This window comes from Melozone crissalis, unplaced genomic scaffold, assembly GCF_028551555.1.
Source record: "Melozone crissalis strain CALT ecotype California unplaced genomic scaffold, PUWL_Pcris_2 ptg000033l_1, whole genome shotgun sequence".
NCBI lineage: Eukaryota > Metazoa > Chordata > Aves > Passeriformes > Passerellidae > Melozone > Melozone crissalis.
Window position 1 is genome coordinate 3,284,775 of NW_026535811.1, and position 18,125 is coordinate 3,302,899.

General features: G+C 37.6%; 1 protein-coding gene across 1 annotated transcript in view; it reads right to left on the bottom strand.

The window, feature by feature from the left end:
- PIK3C2G (phosphatidylinositol-4-phosphate 3-kinase catalytic subunit type 2 gamma) overlaps positions 1–18,125 on the bottom strand; it is a 184,725-nt gene that overhangs the window by 52,204 nt on the left and 114,396 nt on the right. Inside the window, exons 22-24 of the mRNA XM_054282061.1 lie at positions 17,669–17,805; positions 15,309–15,478; positions 2,659–2,815 (exon numbers count right to left, since the gene is read on the bottom strand). Coding sequence (XP_054138036.1) covers positions 2,659–2,815; positions 15,309–15,478; positions 17,669–17,805 — 464 coding nt within the window. The remainder of the gene's footprint in view (positions 1–2,658; positions 2,816–15,308; positions 15,479–17,668; positions 17,806–18,125) is intronic.

The following is an 18,125-nucleotide window of genomic DNA, read 5'->3' on the forward strand; positions in this document are numbered from 1 at the left end:
TATGAGGAAAATCTTCCTCAGCCCATTCCAAGCTACCACTGGACAGTTAGATTGCTGCCTTCACAGAGTTTTGACTGGCAAGGAGCAGAGAGACAGAAAGCTCAATGAGGTGAATTTAAGTGGATTGACAGCAAGGACAATAACAATATTCAGCACTGAAGGACACACAGTGCTATTTATCAATATACCTTCAACCCATTTATAAAAGACGAGAACAACTTTTGCCCCCTTTGGATTAAAAAAAAAAAAAACAAGTGTTGCATACTGTTGCAAATTAAGCTCCTCGCCCTTCACCAGGAAAGGGAGTGATAAAGTTCCTTTTAATAACTTTCTATATAAAAAAATTTTTTTTTACTAATGGAGTTTGCATTTCTTTAAAGCAGTCAGAAGGTGTTTGTGTCCTGTCATCACCCTCTTAATAGTAGTTCACATCAAATCTTTAATGAGAGCAAAGCTGATGAACTACAGGCACTTACACAGCTGAACTCTGCCAGAAGACTCTTGGGTCTCCCACAGATGTTTCTGCTTTTGAAAGTGATGGAAACTTCATGGATTATTTCTTACTCCCAGTAGCAAATGTCAGTACAGCTTTAGAAACATGCTTGCTCCACCAAGAAATAACATTAATTCCCAAACTGGGCCAAAAACTCCTCAATTTGTTCATAATCACGTTTGCTCTAAACCACTAATTGTCACTGATCACCCAGGGTAGAGTTTACTCTTCTGTGAGTATTCTGTACATTCAGTGTAATATTCTGTGAAGTACTCTGTTTTTTAGTCTCATTTTAAACTTTTTTTAACTATGTTTTACAAATAGCATCTGGGAAAATAGAATGTGGGAGTAGAATGAAAGATTAATGATGCAGGTTTCCAAACAGGGAGAGAAATCTGAAACTTTCACTGATACAAAGAAGCAGTGATTAGTTTATCTTATCCCTCCATGATGACATCTGAAATTCTGTGTAGAAATGAATTTTAAGTGGAACTTCACAGTCTATTTTTTTTTCAAGGAATGACCAATGGAAATGAATCATTCTATTTTTTGCAATTTTGGACCAAAACCCCACTTCAAGTGCAGAAACAGGCTAACCTTTCCAAATATTACTGGCAAAATTGAGGTGCTCCCAAATTGGTCTTGTTTGTTTGACTCCTTTTGCAATGAAGAGCTTGTGGACGGGGTGTGAGTGTGCTGCCAGTCATTTTTCAATGATGAAGTGCAACACAACTGACTGAGCTGCAGCCCACTGACAAATATTTAATACACATCTGGATGCTGACTCTGAGCTCAGCTCTGTTACCTCTGCTACAAGATCAGCAGGAACAAAAGACGCAGCAAGTCCCGAATAGAGACAAACCTGAGCTTTGGTCAGGCAGAGAGAGTTATTTCAGCGCTGCTGCTTGGAGCATTTTTCTAACAGGCTCTCTATTATCCCAGGGTAATCTGACATCATCATCTCTGCCTCTTGCAGAAAGAGGGACAAAGAGATGGGGCTTTATTTGCACCACACAGTTTTAGGCAACCTGTTCAGAAATCTGCAGGGATTACTGCTGTGGATGAGAACAGGCTGATCCTGAGCTTTCCAGAGGCTCTTGAACTTGGACAGCATCTCCTACAACCCCACCCAGCACTGCTTCCAGAGGAAAGTTGTGCTTTATGATGGGAATGCAGATTTGTTGCACCTTTGTGGCTACTAAGCAGCAAGTTCAGGAGATCTGGAGCAATCCTTCCTGCTCCATTTTAGGGGATCTCTCACTGAATCCCTGCATCAGAATCCATGGACAAGATGGAAGAGGCAAGGGGAGAGATTCCTTCAGTTTCTGTCTCTCACCCTCATTGCACAAGTTGGAGATGATAAAGTGGTGTTTACAGAGAAACTTTTTGGCTGTACCCCAATCTCAGCAGCTCTGTTTATAAGGCCATTTTATGCACATACCACTCCCTTAGATTGTGGGGCCCTGCACATAAATTCTGGATTGATATCTTAGCCAAGCATCTTAGCAAATATTAGTTGATGTCATATTCTCGTTGTACCCATGAAGAGGAAAATCATTAACCTTTCCCACGCAAGTAAATAGAGGCATAAATCAGATATGGAACTTGCCACAGCACATGAATCAGTAGGAATACTTACTGATAAAAACTCATTTAAAAATCTATACAAAAGGATTTTAAAACCTGTGTCAATATGGACACTGCTCTTTCTTTCCTGTGTTTGCCATCCTAGGGAGGGACTGTGGAAATGGGCAACCCCCTCATTGTAAAGGCATCACTAAGTACTGTCAGACCACCCCCATGAAATATTTAGCTTACTTTGTCTTGTAAACATGAACAGGGATGGTAAATGAAGACCTAGGAAAAGAGCTGAGTGAAATTCCTGAATGCAAAACTTTTAGCCAGCTTTTTTTGCAGTTTTTTGGTATTTTGTAAAAAACAATGGGAAAAGCACCAAGCTTTTATATAACAATGGAAAAAGCACCAAGCAGCTTAGCTTTCCTTTTCTCAGAAATTATTAAAGTGAACACCTTCTTTGCACAGGAAGAGCAGCACCTGGGCACCTGATACCTCTTCAAATCAAATCTACTGGAGGCAGCAGAGATTTGATTAAAGGGAAGAGAACCCCAGAAATGGATTTTTGGTTTCATCCTCGAGCTCCTTACCATCTCCAGCAGGTTCAGGAGCAGCTGGCTGTGTTTCCTGACAATGTTATAAGCTCGACAACAAAGCTCCACAAACTCCTGGAAACGCTGTGGGTTTTTGCCCCCCTCTGTTATGAAATACTCCATCTCTGAGGTGAAGATGAAGGGAGCTCTGTCCCTGAAAAAGAGAACAATTACCTGAGAAATTTCACCCAAAATAGCTAATCATGCAAGACTGTTAATACTTGTAACTCATTATTCACATTTGTGTTTTTCACTATTACCTTCCTCATTATTTCATCTCTCCCTTTCTCAGGGTGGAAATCTCTATTGCTCTAAGTGGGACAGAGATAAATTTGACAGCAAGAGCTTCTGAGTGGGAAATCCAACAAGTGAACAAGTGTTTTCTTCTGGCTCTTCTTTGCTTTTCTTTTTAAGCCCTCATTGCTTTAATTTCTTGACTCCATCCTGAAAGTGAATCTGGAAACGAGTTCTCTCTTGGTATTGAAATATTTAAAAGCTGTTCTCAAAGAGGGTGGGTTATAAATATCAACTCCCTACTAGGCAAGAAGGGAATTTAAGGAAAAAAAACCCTACACCTCCACAATCCAACAAGAAGAAAATCCCAAGGTATGATGCTATCATTAAATATGCACCATTCTGAAGAGATATTTCTGACTTGGGTTCAAAGGGAATATAAATACATTGTCTTGTTTTCCTTACAGTTACTCCATGTTCACTCGGGTAAATAAGGAATCTGACAACATGGCTTGCCTTTTTTTGTTATCACCAACACAGTTTGTGGCTATGGCATGCTATTGCAGAAGAAAACAGATTAGCCAGGCTTCTCCTAACAATCCTATCATTCAATAGTTCCAGAAAGGCCTGAAAAACTCCATCCTCACACAGAAAAACCCACTGCAGTGATTTACTCATCCCCACTGTGTACACAGAACCATGTAAACACATCAGAGGGCTCTATTCCAAGGCAATATACAGTGTGTTAAACCTTAATTCAAAATAAATTTAAATAAACTCAGTGTTCTTGCTAAGTTCAAATGCAGAAATAAATTTCAGGATGTCTATTTCTTGCTAAAACCTCAAACATGGGCTGAGTCAACCCTTTGCTTCCTGATGCACTCATAAATGAGACAGATGAGCTTTCCTGGCAGTTTTCCTCATCTTCCCATAAAAGTGGCTGCCTTACTTTGCTGCAGAAAGAAAAACAAGTTGTCAGGAGATTATAGGCTACAGCTGGAAGTTTAAGTCACAACCAACGCTCAGGTGGCCTTCCCACTTTTATGTTTGGAAAGGCTCCATGGCAGGCAGCCAACAGTGAATCCACATCTCCCATGGTTGTCTTTCACCCCCAAGCAGTGCAGGCCACTAGGGTGGTTTTAAAAATAAATTATATTATTCAATTCAGCAAAGTAATACTGGGAATGATGAAGGTCGACAATAAAAATTCTTACCCTCCTCATTTTTCTGTGTGATGCAAGATGTGAGTTCACATTTGGAGAGTCATGTTAAAGTGTGACTGTAACACAGTTTTTGTTTAGTTTTGTGCTGTAGATCTCAAAGAACTACAAAGTGTGTCTGTTACTGATTTCTGAGAGTTCAGGTTTGCCCAGAACCTTCTTTTACTTACTCACTCACTCTTTATCTTATTCTTTATCAGTGGTATTTAAATATATTTAATAATATGTTAATACATTAATATTAATACATTGATATAACAATATAGAATATAAATATATTAAACACTAAATCTTATTAAAGTAGAAATTAAGTGTTAAATAAATTGATACCATTAGAATAACAAAATTCAATTTGTGGAAGCCCATAGGAAAGAGAGAGAGATAGAAAATTATCTATGTTAACACCTTGATGTATATGTGGATAGAAGGCCAATCTAAATCCTGTTTTGAAAGCATTTTAGAATCTCAAGAACTCATTCTTGGGCTAAAATATTCCAAGTCAAAAAATTACCTCTATAGATAAGCTGCATTTTGTTCAAAACTGATATTTGATTTCTGATGTCCAACTGCATTGAGACACAATGACACCAGGAAAACACAGTCCTTTCTGAGCTAGTCCAAGTCTCCCACACTGAGCTACTTGAGCTGAAAATAGATACTGCAATCAGGAATTACTTTCCTGGAAGAAATACAGTGTTTAACATTGCTGTGTTGGGCTGTGGGCCAACGTCCCCATCACGGAATGACTGCAACATTAATCATTTGTCCTACTGTTGTTGCTAAAGCATCTGTGTGAATACATGACCGATATTTTAATATTTGTATTATTTATAAATTAATTTTAGTTGTGGAATGACTGAAATCAGTTTTATAAGGTTCTTAAATTTCTCAGTAGCTTTTTAAAAATATTTAAATTTCTCAGTATCTGTTTTAGAACATATTCAGTTCTAGGGCATTAGGCCAGTCCTCTCTTGTCAACATGCAATAAATGATGTAGGAACTAGATTTCCCCAGTTCTGTTTAAGGTCTTTTGCTATCAGAACCTCTCCCAAAAGGTAAATCCTGCAAAATCCTGGATGTTGAAGCTCCAGAAAATAAGCTGGCTGTTCACAAAGGGAACACTCTGCAATGTAAATTAAAAAAAAAAAAAAAAGAACATGGGAAAACTTAGAATATGGGAAACAAGACTCACTAGAAGGAAAACACAGCCATTTCTCACAACAGCATTATAAAATAAGGTTTCAGTGGGAAGAGACACTCCCTGAGCAGAACATAAAGGATTCTGGAAAACCAATTCAGAGGATGAATGTCTGTGCACAGATGTAAAATGTTCCTTGCTGCTTCCACAAACTCCTTTGGATAATAATAAACCAGAAGGGAAAATTCTCCAGCAAAATCACAAACAGCCAAGTCCAGTCACTGTCCATCATGAAGGGAAAAATTACATCAGTTAATAGAGGCTGTTTCAGCCTCCAGAAGGAGAAAGGCAATGATTGCCTTGTTGTTGCATGTACCAAATGAACCTCACCCTGGTGCAGTTCTGAATTTCTGTATTTAAACCAGGACACCTTTAATGGGCAGATTGCCAAGATCACATTCCATTCTGGCTTTTATTCAGAACATAAACAGTGCATCCAAAAGCCTGGGAACAACAGCCTTCACATGGACCTCTATATATCACAGAGCTTACTCACATGGACTTTTCTAGAAGCTACAAACATTAAATACTTCTTACCCAAAGCACCCTCAAGACCACAGCTAAGGCCTACAACACTTTACATGCATGTTTGATGACCAATGACTGTGTAACAGCCAATGGGACAAGACCTTCCTCACCTAAAATCTGCATTGATATAATTTGCTTCCTCCATCAAACTGAAGAAATGCCTGGCATCAGTTAAAAAAAACCTGCTATGATGAAGTACTTCCAAGTAAAAGCCTTTCACCATATCTCTGTAGACCAAAAGCCTATTTTTTCTTATTTATAGTGTGCTAAAGAAATATGGAATTGAAGCATTGCTGAAAGACCTCCATGTGTAATTATAATGTCTGGTACCATTATTTTCAGAGAAGAAAAGCCTCACTGAGACAACTAGTATGGCTTGAGATTGACCAAAGATGTACAGCCAATAAAGCCCCCAAAATCATTAAAGCTACCTTATCACATCTTGCCTACTCTTTTCTTTCCTTTTTTCTTTTCTCCCTCACTACACCCTAGATGAGATTAATGAACCCTTCGGTTTTAGAGTGGAAATCAGTCAAAAAGGCAATACTCCTGTTTATGACAGAGTCTGATTGCAGTCCTGGACTTTAAAGACTTTACTATGGCTGTGACAGAAGAGTTTACTCAGGCCATTCAGTGACAAACAAGGCTACATCATGGGGGGTTTATTCTTTTTTGCTTTTTTTTGTTGGTTTTTTTTTTTTTTGCTTTTAGAGATTTAGGATTTTCATGGGAATGTGTTTTGCAGTTCCTCTGGAGATGATGAATGTTTGGATGATAAATCATGAGAGGGGGAAAAAAGGAAAGGAAATCTCAAGGAAATGAAGAGATCATCACACAAAAATAAACTTGGTCTGGGGTGATGGGAACATCTGCTGGGACTTCACTGTGGGCTGGAATTATGCTGCATTCCAAGAAAACCAGTAAGAGCATCAGCATTTGATAGCAAACAGTAGATGTAAACTGATTAACAAAGCTTGTAAGGTCAACAATGGTTTTAGTTCTTCCTACTCTGAATCTCACGGTACAGAACATTCAAGAATCATACACTGACTTCTTTTTATATTGAGCAGGAAAAACACATGAGATAACCAACAACAAATGACCTTTGCTCTGATCCAATCTAAGCTCCCCAATGGAAAAGTCCAAGTCACACTCATTAATGTAATGACATAAATCTGTTGTCCAAGTTTTCACATGGACAGTGTGTGAGAAACCACACAGAACTCTGCAATTTAAAAATCAGCTGCTCAGCACTAAAACCCCTCCATGTATTCCCTGACTGCTTTTAAAATAATTTTGTCTGAGTCAAGAGTAACTGATAATATTCAGCATGACTATGTGGAATTTAGATGTATCCAATAAAATAGGAAAAGCTTTTAAGGAGTGCTTGACTGCTGACATCCTTTGCAGCAAAAGCCAAAAGCTTATTGAAGAACACAAAATAAATGAGCATGAGTGCTTATTTCTCTAAAGCCAAGTGAAAATATTTAATCATAGTAATCATAGACATTTGTAGACACAGTAAAAAGCCATAATCAATGGCACTCCTTTTATATATTAAATAATGAAACAGGGAACAACCATACAACACAATTCATGACCAGCAAACAAAGAAATGTGCCTGGGCCACAAGAGATGCTCCATTTTTCTTCTTATCAGGACAAGATCATAAACATGCTTCTGGCATTCTTATTTAGCCTATTCTCCAAGATTTTTATTATAGACTTCTTCAACTTCACTATCAAATTTCTGTTTCAGGATGTTCCCTCACAGCATTTTTGTTCCCTAATGCCTAATCTAACTCTTGCTGTGCTTTCATCTTATTAATTCTTGCTCTTTCCTAAGAGAACATGAAGATCCCATCTTCCTTACAGCAGCCTCTACAGTATTTGCAGACTATTACCATGTCTTTCCTCAATCTTCTGTGGACAACTGCTCCCACCTTTTCTCACAAGTCCTGTATTTCAGATGTCCAATGATTTTAATTGCTTTTTCCTGGTCTCCTTGTAATTTCCCTGGGCTCCTTATCTCCATTTTTCTAAAAGTAAAAAAATATTCCAGGGGAAGCTTTCCCTGGAAGCGCAAAGTGAAACAAAAGGCTTACTTCAAATTTAAAGCTTTTCTATCCAATATCTTATCATCAACTCATATTTGGCTGTGGTAAAACTCTCAGATCCATTTCTAAAAAGCTGCTAATCCAAATTTCCACCACAACCAAAACCTTGTACAAAGGGCCTCTACCAAAAAATGAACAAACACATTCTCTATCCCATCAAATGGTACTAATGAAAATACTGGAAGATGCCGCATGTAAAGATGTTCCACTTAGCATTTATTAGTTCATAACCTGCCAAAATTTGCAAGATGTCACTAAACTGGAGTAAGTCACCAACACTGTGGTGGCACTTGCCTGTGAGAGGCTGAGGAATGTGGCATTATTTGGCCAGGAGATAAAAGGTTTTCAAGAGGCCAAAGGGGATTTTCTTGGATCTACAGGAGGCTCTAAAGCAGATGAATCCAGGCAAGAATAAGAGAGAAAATGGAACCAGCTGAAATTCTGACTTGCCATTAAAAAATACTAAACAATCCTCACTATGAGAAAAAGTAAATATTGAAACAGGTTGCCTTGGAAGATTATCCTGGGGGGTTTTAAGATTTAGCTGGACACAGCCTTGGGTAAACTGGTATGAATTTTGTAGCGACCTCGTTCCCATAACACAGAAAGATTTCTCAATGCCCTGAGCATCCTTGGCTTAAATAAACTACATGTTCTGGGCAATTAAAACTCATATCTAATATTTTTTTTTGCTCAGCCACCAGCCTGCAAAACAGCATCCAGGTGGAGCTCAATCCTTTCCACCCTTCACCTCCAATACCCACATTTGGCAGTGCTCAGTGCAGCATTCCCAATGCCTTACCTAGCATTTTCTAGGACTATCACGTTTTCTGTGTTTGCTGAAGAATATTACCAACCCTATTGATGAACCACTTAAGAGTTAATTCCCAAGGAGATTGCAGCAATTCCTCTTGTTAACAGAGATTGTTGGACAATTGCTTTTTGTGTCCTGACTGGCCTTCAGCAGTGAAAAAGATTTTAAAACTGGGACTAAAAGGTGCCTTAAAAGAAACACAACAAGTGGGAACAGAACAGAACATAAGCCCTACCCATGGAATATTCAGCTAACAGGCCTTTTCAGTATGAGATGGATATTTAGAAAACACAGTAATAGATGGTTGCAGGGCATTTGTATATCACCAGGCAAAATAGAGAAATAAACCAGTGATGAAGAAATTGAATTGCAAAGGAATTCCTCGGGGCAGGGGATGAAATCCTACATGAATTAAATACATCAGCATGCTTTCCAGTTAAGGATGAAGGACAAAGGGGTAGTGTGCAGAACAAGCAAAAGAAAAAAAAAAAAGAAAAAGAAAAAAAAAGAAGACCAAGAAACAGAGATTAATTTAAAAGTGCTTGATGTATACTTGACTGTGTATGAGAAGAGCTTCCCCTGAATATAAATGTATGTTTGAGTGCATGTGAGAACAGCTCCTTTGAACATAAAAAATGTGTATAGAAAGCTTTCAGAGAAAGGGGTGATACAACACAATGTTTCTGATGGGAGCAGGATGGAGAAAATACACATCCCTATGAACAGTTACACTTTGAAAAGGATAACAAATAAAACCATAATCAAAATGGACAGTGACCAGGATGTCTTTTCCCCCTTTTCTTTCTGTTTTATTGTTAAACTTCCCATCTCTGGAGCCATATCCTGAAAAAAAAAAAAAAAAAAAAAAAAGAAAAAAAAGAAAAAAAAAAAATTCAGGGTGGCTAATAGAATGAGAAGGAGGGAAAAGAAGAAGGGAATTTGATAAAAAGTCACTTAAACACCTCATGTGCAGCCAATCTCCCAAAGCAGAGGGAATTCTGCTGATGGCTCTGGAAGCATCAAGCAGCTTCTCTAGCCCACGTGATTATTGACAGGAATACCAAAAAACTCCTTCAAGAAAGTGAAGACAGGGAAGCAGTTTATGCCACTCTTGGAGTGAAGGAAAAGCCAAGAATGATTCTGAGAGCTACAGCAGACAAGAACTGGTATCCAGGAAAATCAATTCAACAGGAACAACAAGGCTCTTGCATGAACAGAATTGGGTATGATCAAATCATATCCAGTTCTGGTCAAATCCATACAGACACTGTACGGAAAAACAGTGCCTCCCTTGATTGTCTTAGAAAAGGATAACCAAAAAAGTTGAAGATATGAAGCAGGCAGTGAACATAATTTACTCTGATTTCAAAGCATTTCAGTTGACTGCCCTCCACAAGAGGCTATTACTGAAAAAAACCCCAAAAAAACAAAACCAAAAAATAACCCCAAAAACCAAAAAAAAAAAAAAAGAAAGAAAGAAAGAAAGAGGGCAAACTAGGATGCAGGCTCAATAAAGCCAAAGATGACAGAGTGCATCTGAGCCCCCTGACTGCAGTTTGTGCTGTTCATGCTTGCTCAGACTCAGCCTGTGCACTTGGTGGTCGTTTTGGGACAAATATTTGACTTCCAAAAGTGATGGACTTCTTCCCTGATAAATTCAAGCCCATTTAGGCCTTGTCACCGTGGAGATGATGCTGTTTCACCTACAGGTTTTTGTGCATTTTTTCTCTTTCTTTCTTTATGTGGATGGCAGGATTTAAACATCTCTATAATCTTGTTAAGATCATTTGGGCTACTAAGGTGCTTTAAGTCATGAAACAAAATCTTTATGGGATTGCAGTCAGATTTTTGGAGGGTGTCATGCAGGAAATGCTGAAAGTGAATAGTGGCAAAGAATTAGAAGTTACCATTTCACAGAAAGCAATAAATCCAGACCTATCATGTCAGAAAAATAAACTGCAGAGAATGAATTATTAACACTGAAAATACCCACTAAAATCTTTCAACATCTAATACAGGTTGGTAGAAGTTTTCATGCGCAAATTTAGAAAAAAATAGTGATTATGCTTTCAAGTTTTTGACTTTGTGTGGGTACTCTAAATAAAGTTTTTAAAGGGTAAAAAGCAAAAAAAAGTAAAATGCGTTATTCTCAACTGCTTCCTTCTTCCCCATTTTTCCTTTTTTAAGGAAAAAAGAGAACAAACCTTGATACAATACAATAAAAAAATGCAGATAGAACTTATATTCCATGTCCACATGCCAACACTTTTTTAGAAAGAAATACCTGAAAGTATTTTTTTTAAAATCAGCACTTCTACTGAGACATTAACACATATTTTAGGTTGTTAACACTAAAAATGAAACATGTTACTTTTAAAATAAAAAGAGGCCCTACATTTCTATATACTCAGATGTTCTGAAATCCTTCTCAATATAATAAAACACCAACCTAGGAAGGAAGTGTGGGAAACATAATTTTCCCATATTTTTGGAACTTCCCTAATAACTGGAATTTCCCAAAGGAATAGTCAGGCTGCCTGTAGTAATTAACTTTGTAGAAGAAAACCAGCTTAGCAGATTTAAATTCTGGGAAAGCCATGCCAAGAGCCAGGATTAGTTTGGCAAAGGGACAAGAGGGTCTCTGTGATTCAGATCAGGGAAATGAAAAGGCCAGTGAGTGCTGGGGGTAATCAGGATGACTGGGTTTTGAAGGGAAAGAATGGACCCTGATGTTATCAAAAGGTGGATTTGCAGTGTGCCATGAGCTGCACCACTTTGTGTCCTGCCACCAAGTGCCACACTGCACATGCCTGAGTGGAAAATGACAGATGACAGAGCTGGAAGTGACTGGTAGAGGGGAGGATGTGATTGTCTGCTGAATTTCAGATTAGTTCAGTTAGCACAGGATTTAAATAAATTTCTGGCTGCTTAATTCACCGAGGAAGGAGTGTTCAAAAGGAGCTGGTCAGAACTGAAAGGAAGGAAACAAAGGTGAGCAAAGCATGGTAGGTAAAACCATGATCCAGACACCTTCCAAACCATTTGATCAGGACTGACCTAGTCTTAAATGATAATCTGGATAACATTACACCTATTTATGTGTGAGTGGGTCTGAGATCATTCCCGCAAGACACTCAATAGATGAAGAATAAGGCAGTTACATGAAGAAGTAAACAAGAAATATTTATTTGTACAGTTTGAAGTGTACCTGCAGACTTGCCTGTTTTAGGGGAATGTATGGTCAAAAGAGGAGGCTGGGTTAGAGAATGAAAGGAGCATTTTATTACTGCTAGCAGAAGATGTCATTCAGTGTGATTAAAAAAAAAATAGGAAGAGAAGATAATGAAATCTCATGGTTCAGTAGGAAAGTTCCCTATGGGACTTTGGGAATAACTCTTCTGCCAAGCTCTCTGTTATTATGCTATTGGTTAGATCATAAGTCTGCCTCCAACACCTCTGAGATATTAGCTCTAGATGATACCTCAGGTTTAGCTTTTATATTTTTCAGATTCTGTGCTGCTTCAGTGTGTGGGTCTGGGCTTCATATCAGGGGATGGTGAGCTCTGAGCACAGAGCAGGGAGACAAAACAATTCCTGCTCCAGCTGGGCACCAAGGACAAATGATCCAAATCTCAGCCCAGGAGCACAAACCCCGTGGGCTGGAGAGAGAAAAACAAGCAGGGTGGGACTGCCTGGGCTAAAGCTGGAATGGGACAATGAACTGCAAGGTGCAAATGGAGCAGAACTGATCCCAGGGACAGCCCCCGTGCCCGGCCGTGCATTTTGGGGCCATTTTGGTTCATCTTGGGTGCAGCCCTGGCTGGGCTCTTGTGCTGCCCAAGGTGGATCCATGGAGGAGATCCTTTGGATAAATCCCTGCTTTATTCTTTAACTCTGCCCAACCTCTGCTCTAGGACAGCCTTCACAAGGCACCATAGATCCAAGGAAAGATGGGTTATTGGTATTATTTAAAGTATTTACTGCACTGTGAATGCAGATGTAGAAAGAAAGTTCCTGATTCCTCTCCTCTCTCACACCAGGAAGAACTGATTTTTGACTTGGAACCAAAACTGAGCAGATTTATTGGATATCATTTAAAGATGAAGGCAGGAAGTAGAAAAGTTTACTAATCCCCTTTTTATGGTCTTTACAGTCAGGAATGCAAAAGTGAGCGTGACTGGATGAATGTGTCAGCTCCACCAGGTTCTCTGGAGACTCAGATTGGGTGTGACAGAAGAGTAGCAGCCCACATGTGTGAGGCTCTGCGCTGCCAAAGCACTTCTGGAACTTCACTTCCATCAGAAGGAGGACTGGATGCTGCACAGGACCTATCCTCAGGAAGTTTTCTGAGGAATTATATTTTTGTAATGACAAAAAAGCACTCCCTGAGGGCAGGAAATATAATCACCTTGCAAAGCTCTGTAAGGAATGATTGTTTTAAAAACGTTGGGCAGGGACCCTTCATTGATCTGCATAGATTTCATTTTACACTCACACACAAAAAAACGTTTGTATGATGTGTGTAAACCCCAGGTAGAGGGGTTTGCATCAGTTGCTTTGCATTCTTTAAAGCTCCTATAAACCCCCAGAAATGTATGTCAAATGTACAAAACTCCGCAAGGGTCAGCACTAAGAATTCTTAGATTTGGCAGCATTGTGCTGCTGTTTTTTCAATATTATTTTAGAGTATGATATTCTGGGAGTGCAAAAAAAAAAAAAAACTCAAATAAAAATCTAACAAGAACTCAAATAAAAGTGCAATATAAGAGCTGTTAAAGAAACCAGAGGCCAAAGCTGTTTCAGGACTTGCCTTGTGGGAATGAGTACATAGAACTAGCACTGAGAGCTTCAAATTTTGAGAGAACCTGAAGTTTGTGACCTGTAAAAATGTGATGTCCCTGTGTTACAAATAATATGTTACATTTTATGAAGGTGCATACAACTAATAAGAACAATAGTCATTAATGGTGTATCACTAAAACATTAATACTTTATCTGCTCAGTTTCCTGTGGTCTTGAGGAAAACAATGATTATACCATGGTGTTTGCAACCTGCTCTTATGTGGGAGACCCAATCTTCCCAAGGAATCATGAGGGCCGTCCATGAATGGAGGTCCTAAATGTGTGAATTTATTCTGTAGTTTAAACTACACACTGCACTGAGAAATGGGAAAAGAGGCTGATGTTTGTGGAAGTGATTATATTTTAAGTTTTCATAGATTTAGTAATAAAGTGTAGCATAACTGAGCTGTAAAATGGTAACATTAATATCTATTTTTTATTATTGCTACTACATAATTTAAATTTGATTGTTGTGTCCCCTCATATTTGCTTCATCCTGCTGTTCACTCAACTAGGTAATTTTTAGTTTATGTAAAATTACTACTCAAGGAAATCCCTGCTAGGTTCCAACAGGAGTTTTGCTGTGGAGAAGGATGCAGCCCTTGAGAAGGAGTGTGCACGAGTATGTTTTTATTACTCTGCTCTGCTTTATTCTTTCCACAGTAAATGAGGGGGATTAAGGGTGCATATCTTGAATGATGGATGATGATTCTAAGCACTGCAACTGAATCTTTTGACTGCTTGACTTAGAAGTACTTATTATCCTCATCAGCCTCCCTCATAGCAATACTCCCATGCTGTTATGTCTGTCTAACACACTGAGATAGTCTGGAGCAGGAAAAGGCCAGCTTAACATTAAAAAAAAACAAAAAATAAATAAGAAAATTAGCTCAAACTTAATTTTGATACTTGTTCTGGAAGTTTTCAGAAAACATGGATGAAAGACATACACAACTACTCATCACTAAAAGGGATAATTCATCCATTTATTACTCTGCTGTAAAAGCTCCTTTGTGATTTGTACATATTGGCATTATCTTATCCTCATTCCATTTCAATTCATTCCTTCAGAAAATGTTCACATTAGGAATTGGATAGATGCTCACACTGTTTGATTTATCCTCAGCATGACATAGATACATCACACCTACCAAGGTAACCAGATATTTGCAAAGCAACACCTGAGCTCAGTGTGGTTTGATGCGGAACTTCTAAAGATGATGAAAAGGTTGCAAATTTACCCACAGAGGCATAATGTAATTATTCTCTATGTCCATTTGGAAAATTTGGTTCCTTCTCTGAATATGGGATGAAGGTTTTCAATTAGACAGATATATGGATTTGGATCCATTTTAGGAACCCTCCTCTGTTGGGAAAAAAAAAGCAATGGACATCAGAATTCTTCTGTTCTGGTCACTACTGAACTACATCATTCAAATTCCTGACCAAACAAGGAATTGCATTTTTCTTTTACACAGAAAAGGGATCTCCAACATCTTTGAATCCTTTTCAAGTAATTTCTACACTTTTTAGAAGTTTTAAGAAACAACAAAAACATATTGTTTTGGAAAATACAGGAAGGAAACAAAAAGAAAGCATAATCTCATTTGTATTTTTTTCTTATGGGAGTTGACAGGGCTACGAAATTTCAGACCATTGCTCTAAAGTTTACTCTGTATGATTATAGGTACCAACCTTCTGATGCTTCCAAACATCTGTGCATGACCCAAAAATCTTCCAAAATCTATGTGGAACATGTGTCCAGCTTTTGTCAGCATGATGTTGTCACTGTGTCGATCACAGACTCCCAGGATGAAGGTAACAACACACCAGCCAGCACAGGAATAAAAGAAATTCCTTATGGCCTAGGGAGTAAAACAAAAACTCTTACATGAAATATCCAGATATGTTTGTGATAAAGAAATAAAAATAGTATTACAAACAATGAAATAAAAGAAATAATTTTTAAAAATAAAATAATTTCTTTTACAAAACGTAATTTTAGAAATGTTATGCTTGTTGGTAACCTGTTAAACCTGTTAAAAAAAACCCCAAACAAACTGTTAAACCTTTTGAACTTGTTAAAATTTTACCAGGCAATTTTGAAAAAAGATTCATGAGACAGGTCTGAGTAAGAATGGTATGGGCATGGCACTAAAAGATTTCAGAGTTACCGCACAAGAACCATTTTATGCATGAGGTTTTCACCTTTTCTGGAAGTCTATGGAAAACTTTACGAAAAAAGGTGCTTAAAAAAAAAAACTTGAAGTTGGCATTTTCTGTTCAGTGTTCTGCAAGCATATTGCAAAAAATCTGTTAGGAAATTATTTGCAAATAATTTTGCACAAATAATGCACAAATGTAACCATTTGCTTTGTAAAAGGTGCAGGTTGTTCTACATCCACTGCACCATTTTGTACCTCCTTTAATTTTTTTCTCCAGAACTCAGTTCATGTCTCATGAATGTAAATCACAATGTATACAATGTAATATAGAAACCCAAACAATCCTAATCTGGATCTTAATGTTTTTTGGACAAAGCCTACATTATCCAAGGCAAATGATTCTTTAGGCTTTCAGGAATTCCCTGCAGATGCAGGATGCCACCTGCAATGGCAAAACTTAGGCCACAGCTCAAGAGTTGGCTGAATTTTGTGTCTAACTGTGCCACTTATTCACTCTGATGACCTTGGATAAAACACTTAAGCATTCTGTGATTTTATTCACCCAACTGTAAAATGAGGACATTAAAGCTTGTCCTGCACCAGTTTTCTGAGCACCTCAGATCCAGTACTGTATGAGTAAAAAATTATGAAGGAGTAAATAAAGAGAAAGGTTCTTCACTAGCAAACACAAAGGGAATGCATAGCAGTAATTTTATGCATTTCCTATGTAATCAGATCGGACTGCATTTTATATACTTAAAAAATTGGAAGAAATTGGGTAGGAATTGTTTTTAGAATATTCCACATTAATGGGTTTTTTTTGCAAACAGCAGCTGCAGCAAGAAATCAAATTTTCACTCAATTACTAGCAGTGCCTCACTTTTGAATTGAAATGTTGTCTACACTTCTACCATAAAACTGTAAACACAAAAACTTGTAAAAAAAACCCCATTCTACACATATTACTCCTGTTTAAAAGAATAAAATGATATATGAGGAATTCAAGAGTTCGTAGTCAAAATGTGGATGAGAAAATGCCTATGGAATAATTACAAAATTACTAAACTTTACCAAACATATTTATAATACACATCTGCTATAATACACAAACTGCTATAAATGTATTTCATTCTCAGAGTGCTAAATAACCAAAGCCCTCCTCTAAATTTAACATTTTGGCCCCTAATTTATCATTTCACCAAAAAAGGATTATAAAAACTGTCCCGAAGCGACAAAAATTTATTTTTTTTTCACAGGCCTCAGAAAATGATCACCCAACAAGAAACTGACAGAAAGAAAGGAATTGATAGAAAGTTTTCCTTGGAAAATGTTTGCTTCTATACATAAAATATACAAATTTTTGGCTCATGCAGAACATCTTGTTTCATAAAATCAGTGCTACCATGGCATCCCATGAGAACAAATGATAGGAAAAGTACAAGCTTCTGTATTTCAACTGTGACCAGGTGGTTTTGATAAAACAGTTTTCTGCAACTCTAGGTAATTGGCATGGTCTTTCCTAAATACAGGAAATCTGCCAGGACTTTATGTGGTTTATATAAAATAAAGAATTTAAAGAGCTGACCAAAAAATTAATCTTTTTTCTGAGTTCAAGATAATTTCTGTTTCAATTTCTCTTCACTTTGCAACTAAATTTCAGACCATCTCTATGACACACGTTTATAGAAAATGCAATAGCATGCACCTGATAAAAACCAATATTTTCTTAGCTAGAGAGGGGCACTTAAGTGGATTCCCTGGTTTCTCTGCATGAGCCTTGTTTGTCTCGTGTCTGAGCCACTCATTTTTGCTGCCTGCTGTAATTTGGTTCTTTATTTTTTCCCCCACGGCATAGCATGAAATGTGTAATCAGCTTCATTATGATGTTACCTCTTGGTAACTTGATTGCAGAGGATGGTGATGGTGAAACCATTTTTTAATTGTGTTTTCTTTCAGTGGTCCTATCAGCCCAGACTCCCTGTGGATCTTCGCTAGGGTGGTAGCATCTGGCACCATGTGCACCAGCCCTAATCAGATGGAAAAGAGTTTGCATTAAAAATCCTCAACTTTAAAAACACAGAAAAACAATGCATAGTGCCTGTTGTTTGATCATTCCATGCAGAAAAAAAAACCCACCAAAAAACCATGAAGTTAAAGCTAAAAATAAGTAAATAAGCTAAAATAAATAGTTTAAAATGAATAATAAATAAATAATTACGTTTAAAAGGAATAATAAATGAATAAATAAGTTAAAAAGAAATAAAAAATAAGTTAAAAGCTAAAAATAAATAAATAAGTAAAACCATAAGTTAAAAGCCTAAAAATTACAAATGCAGTGCAAAATATA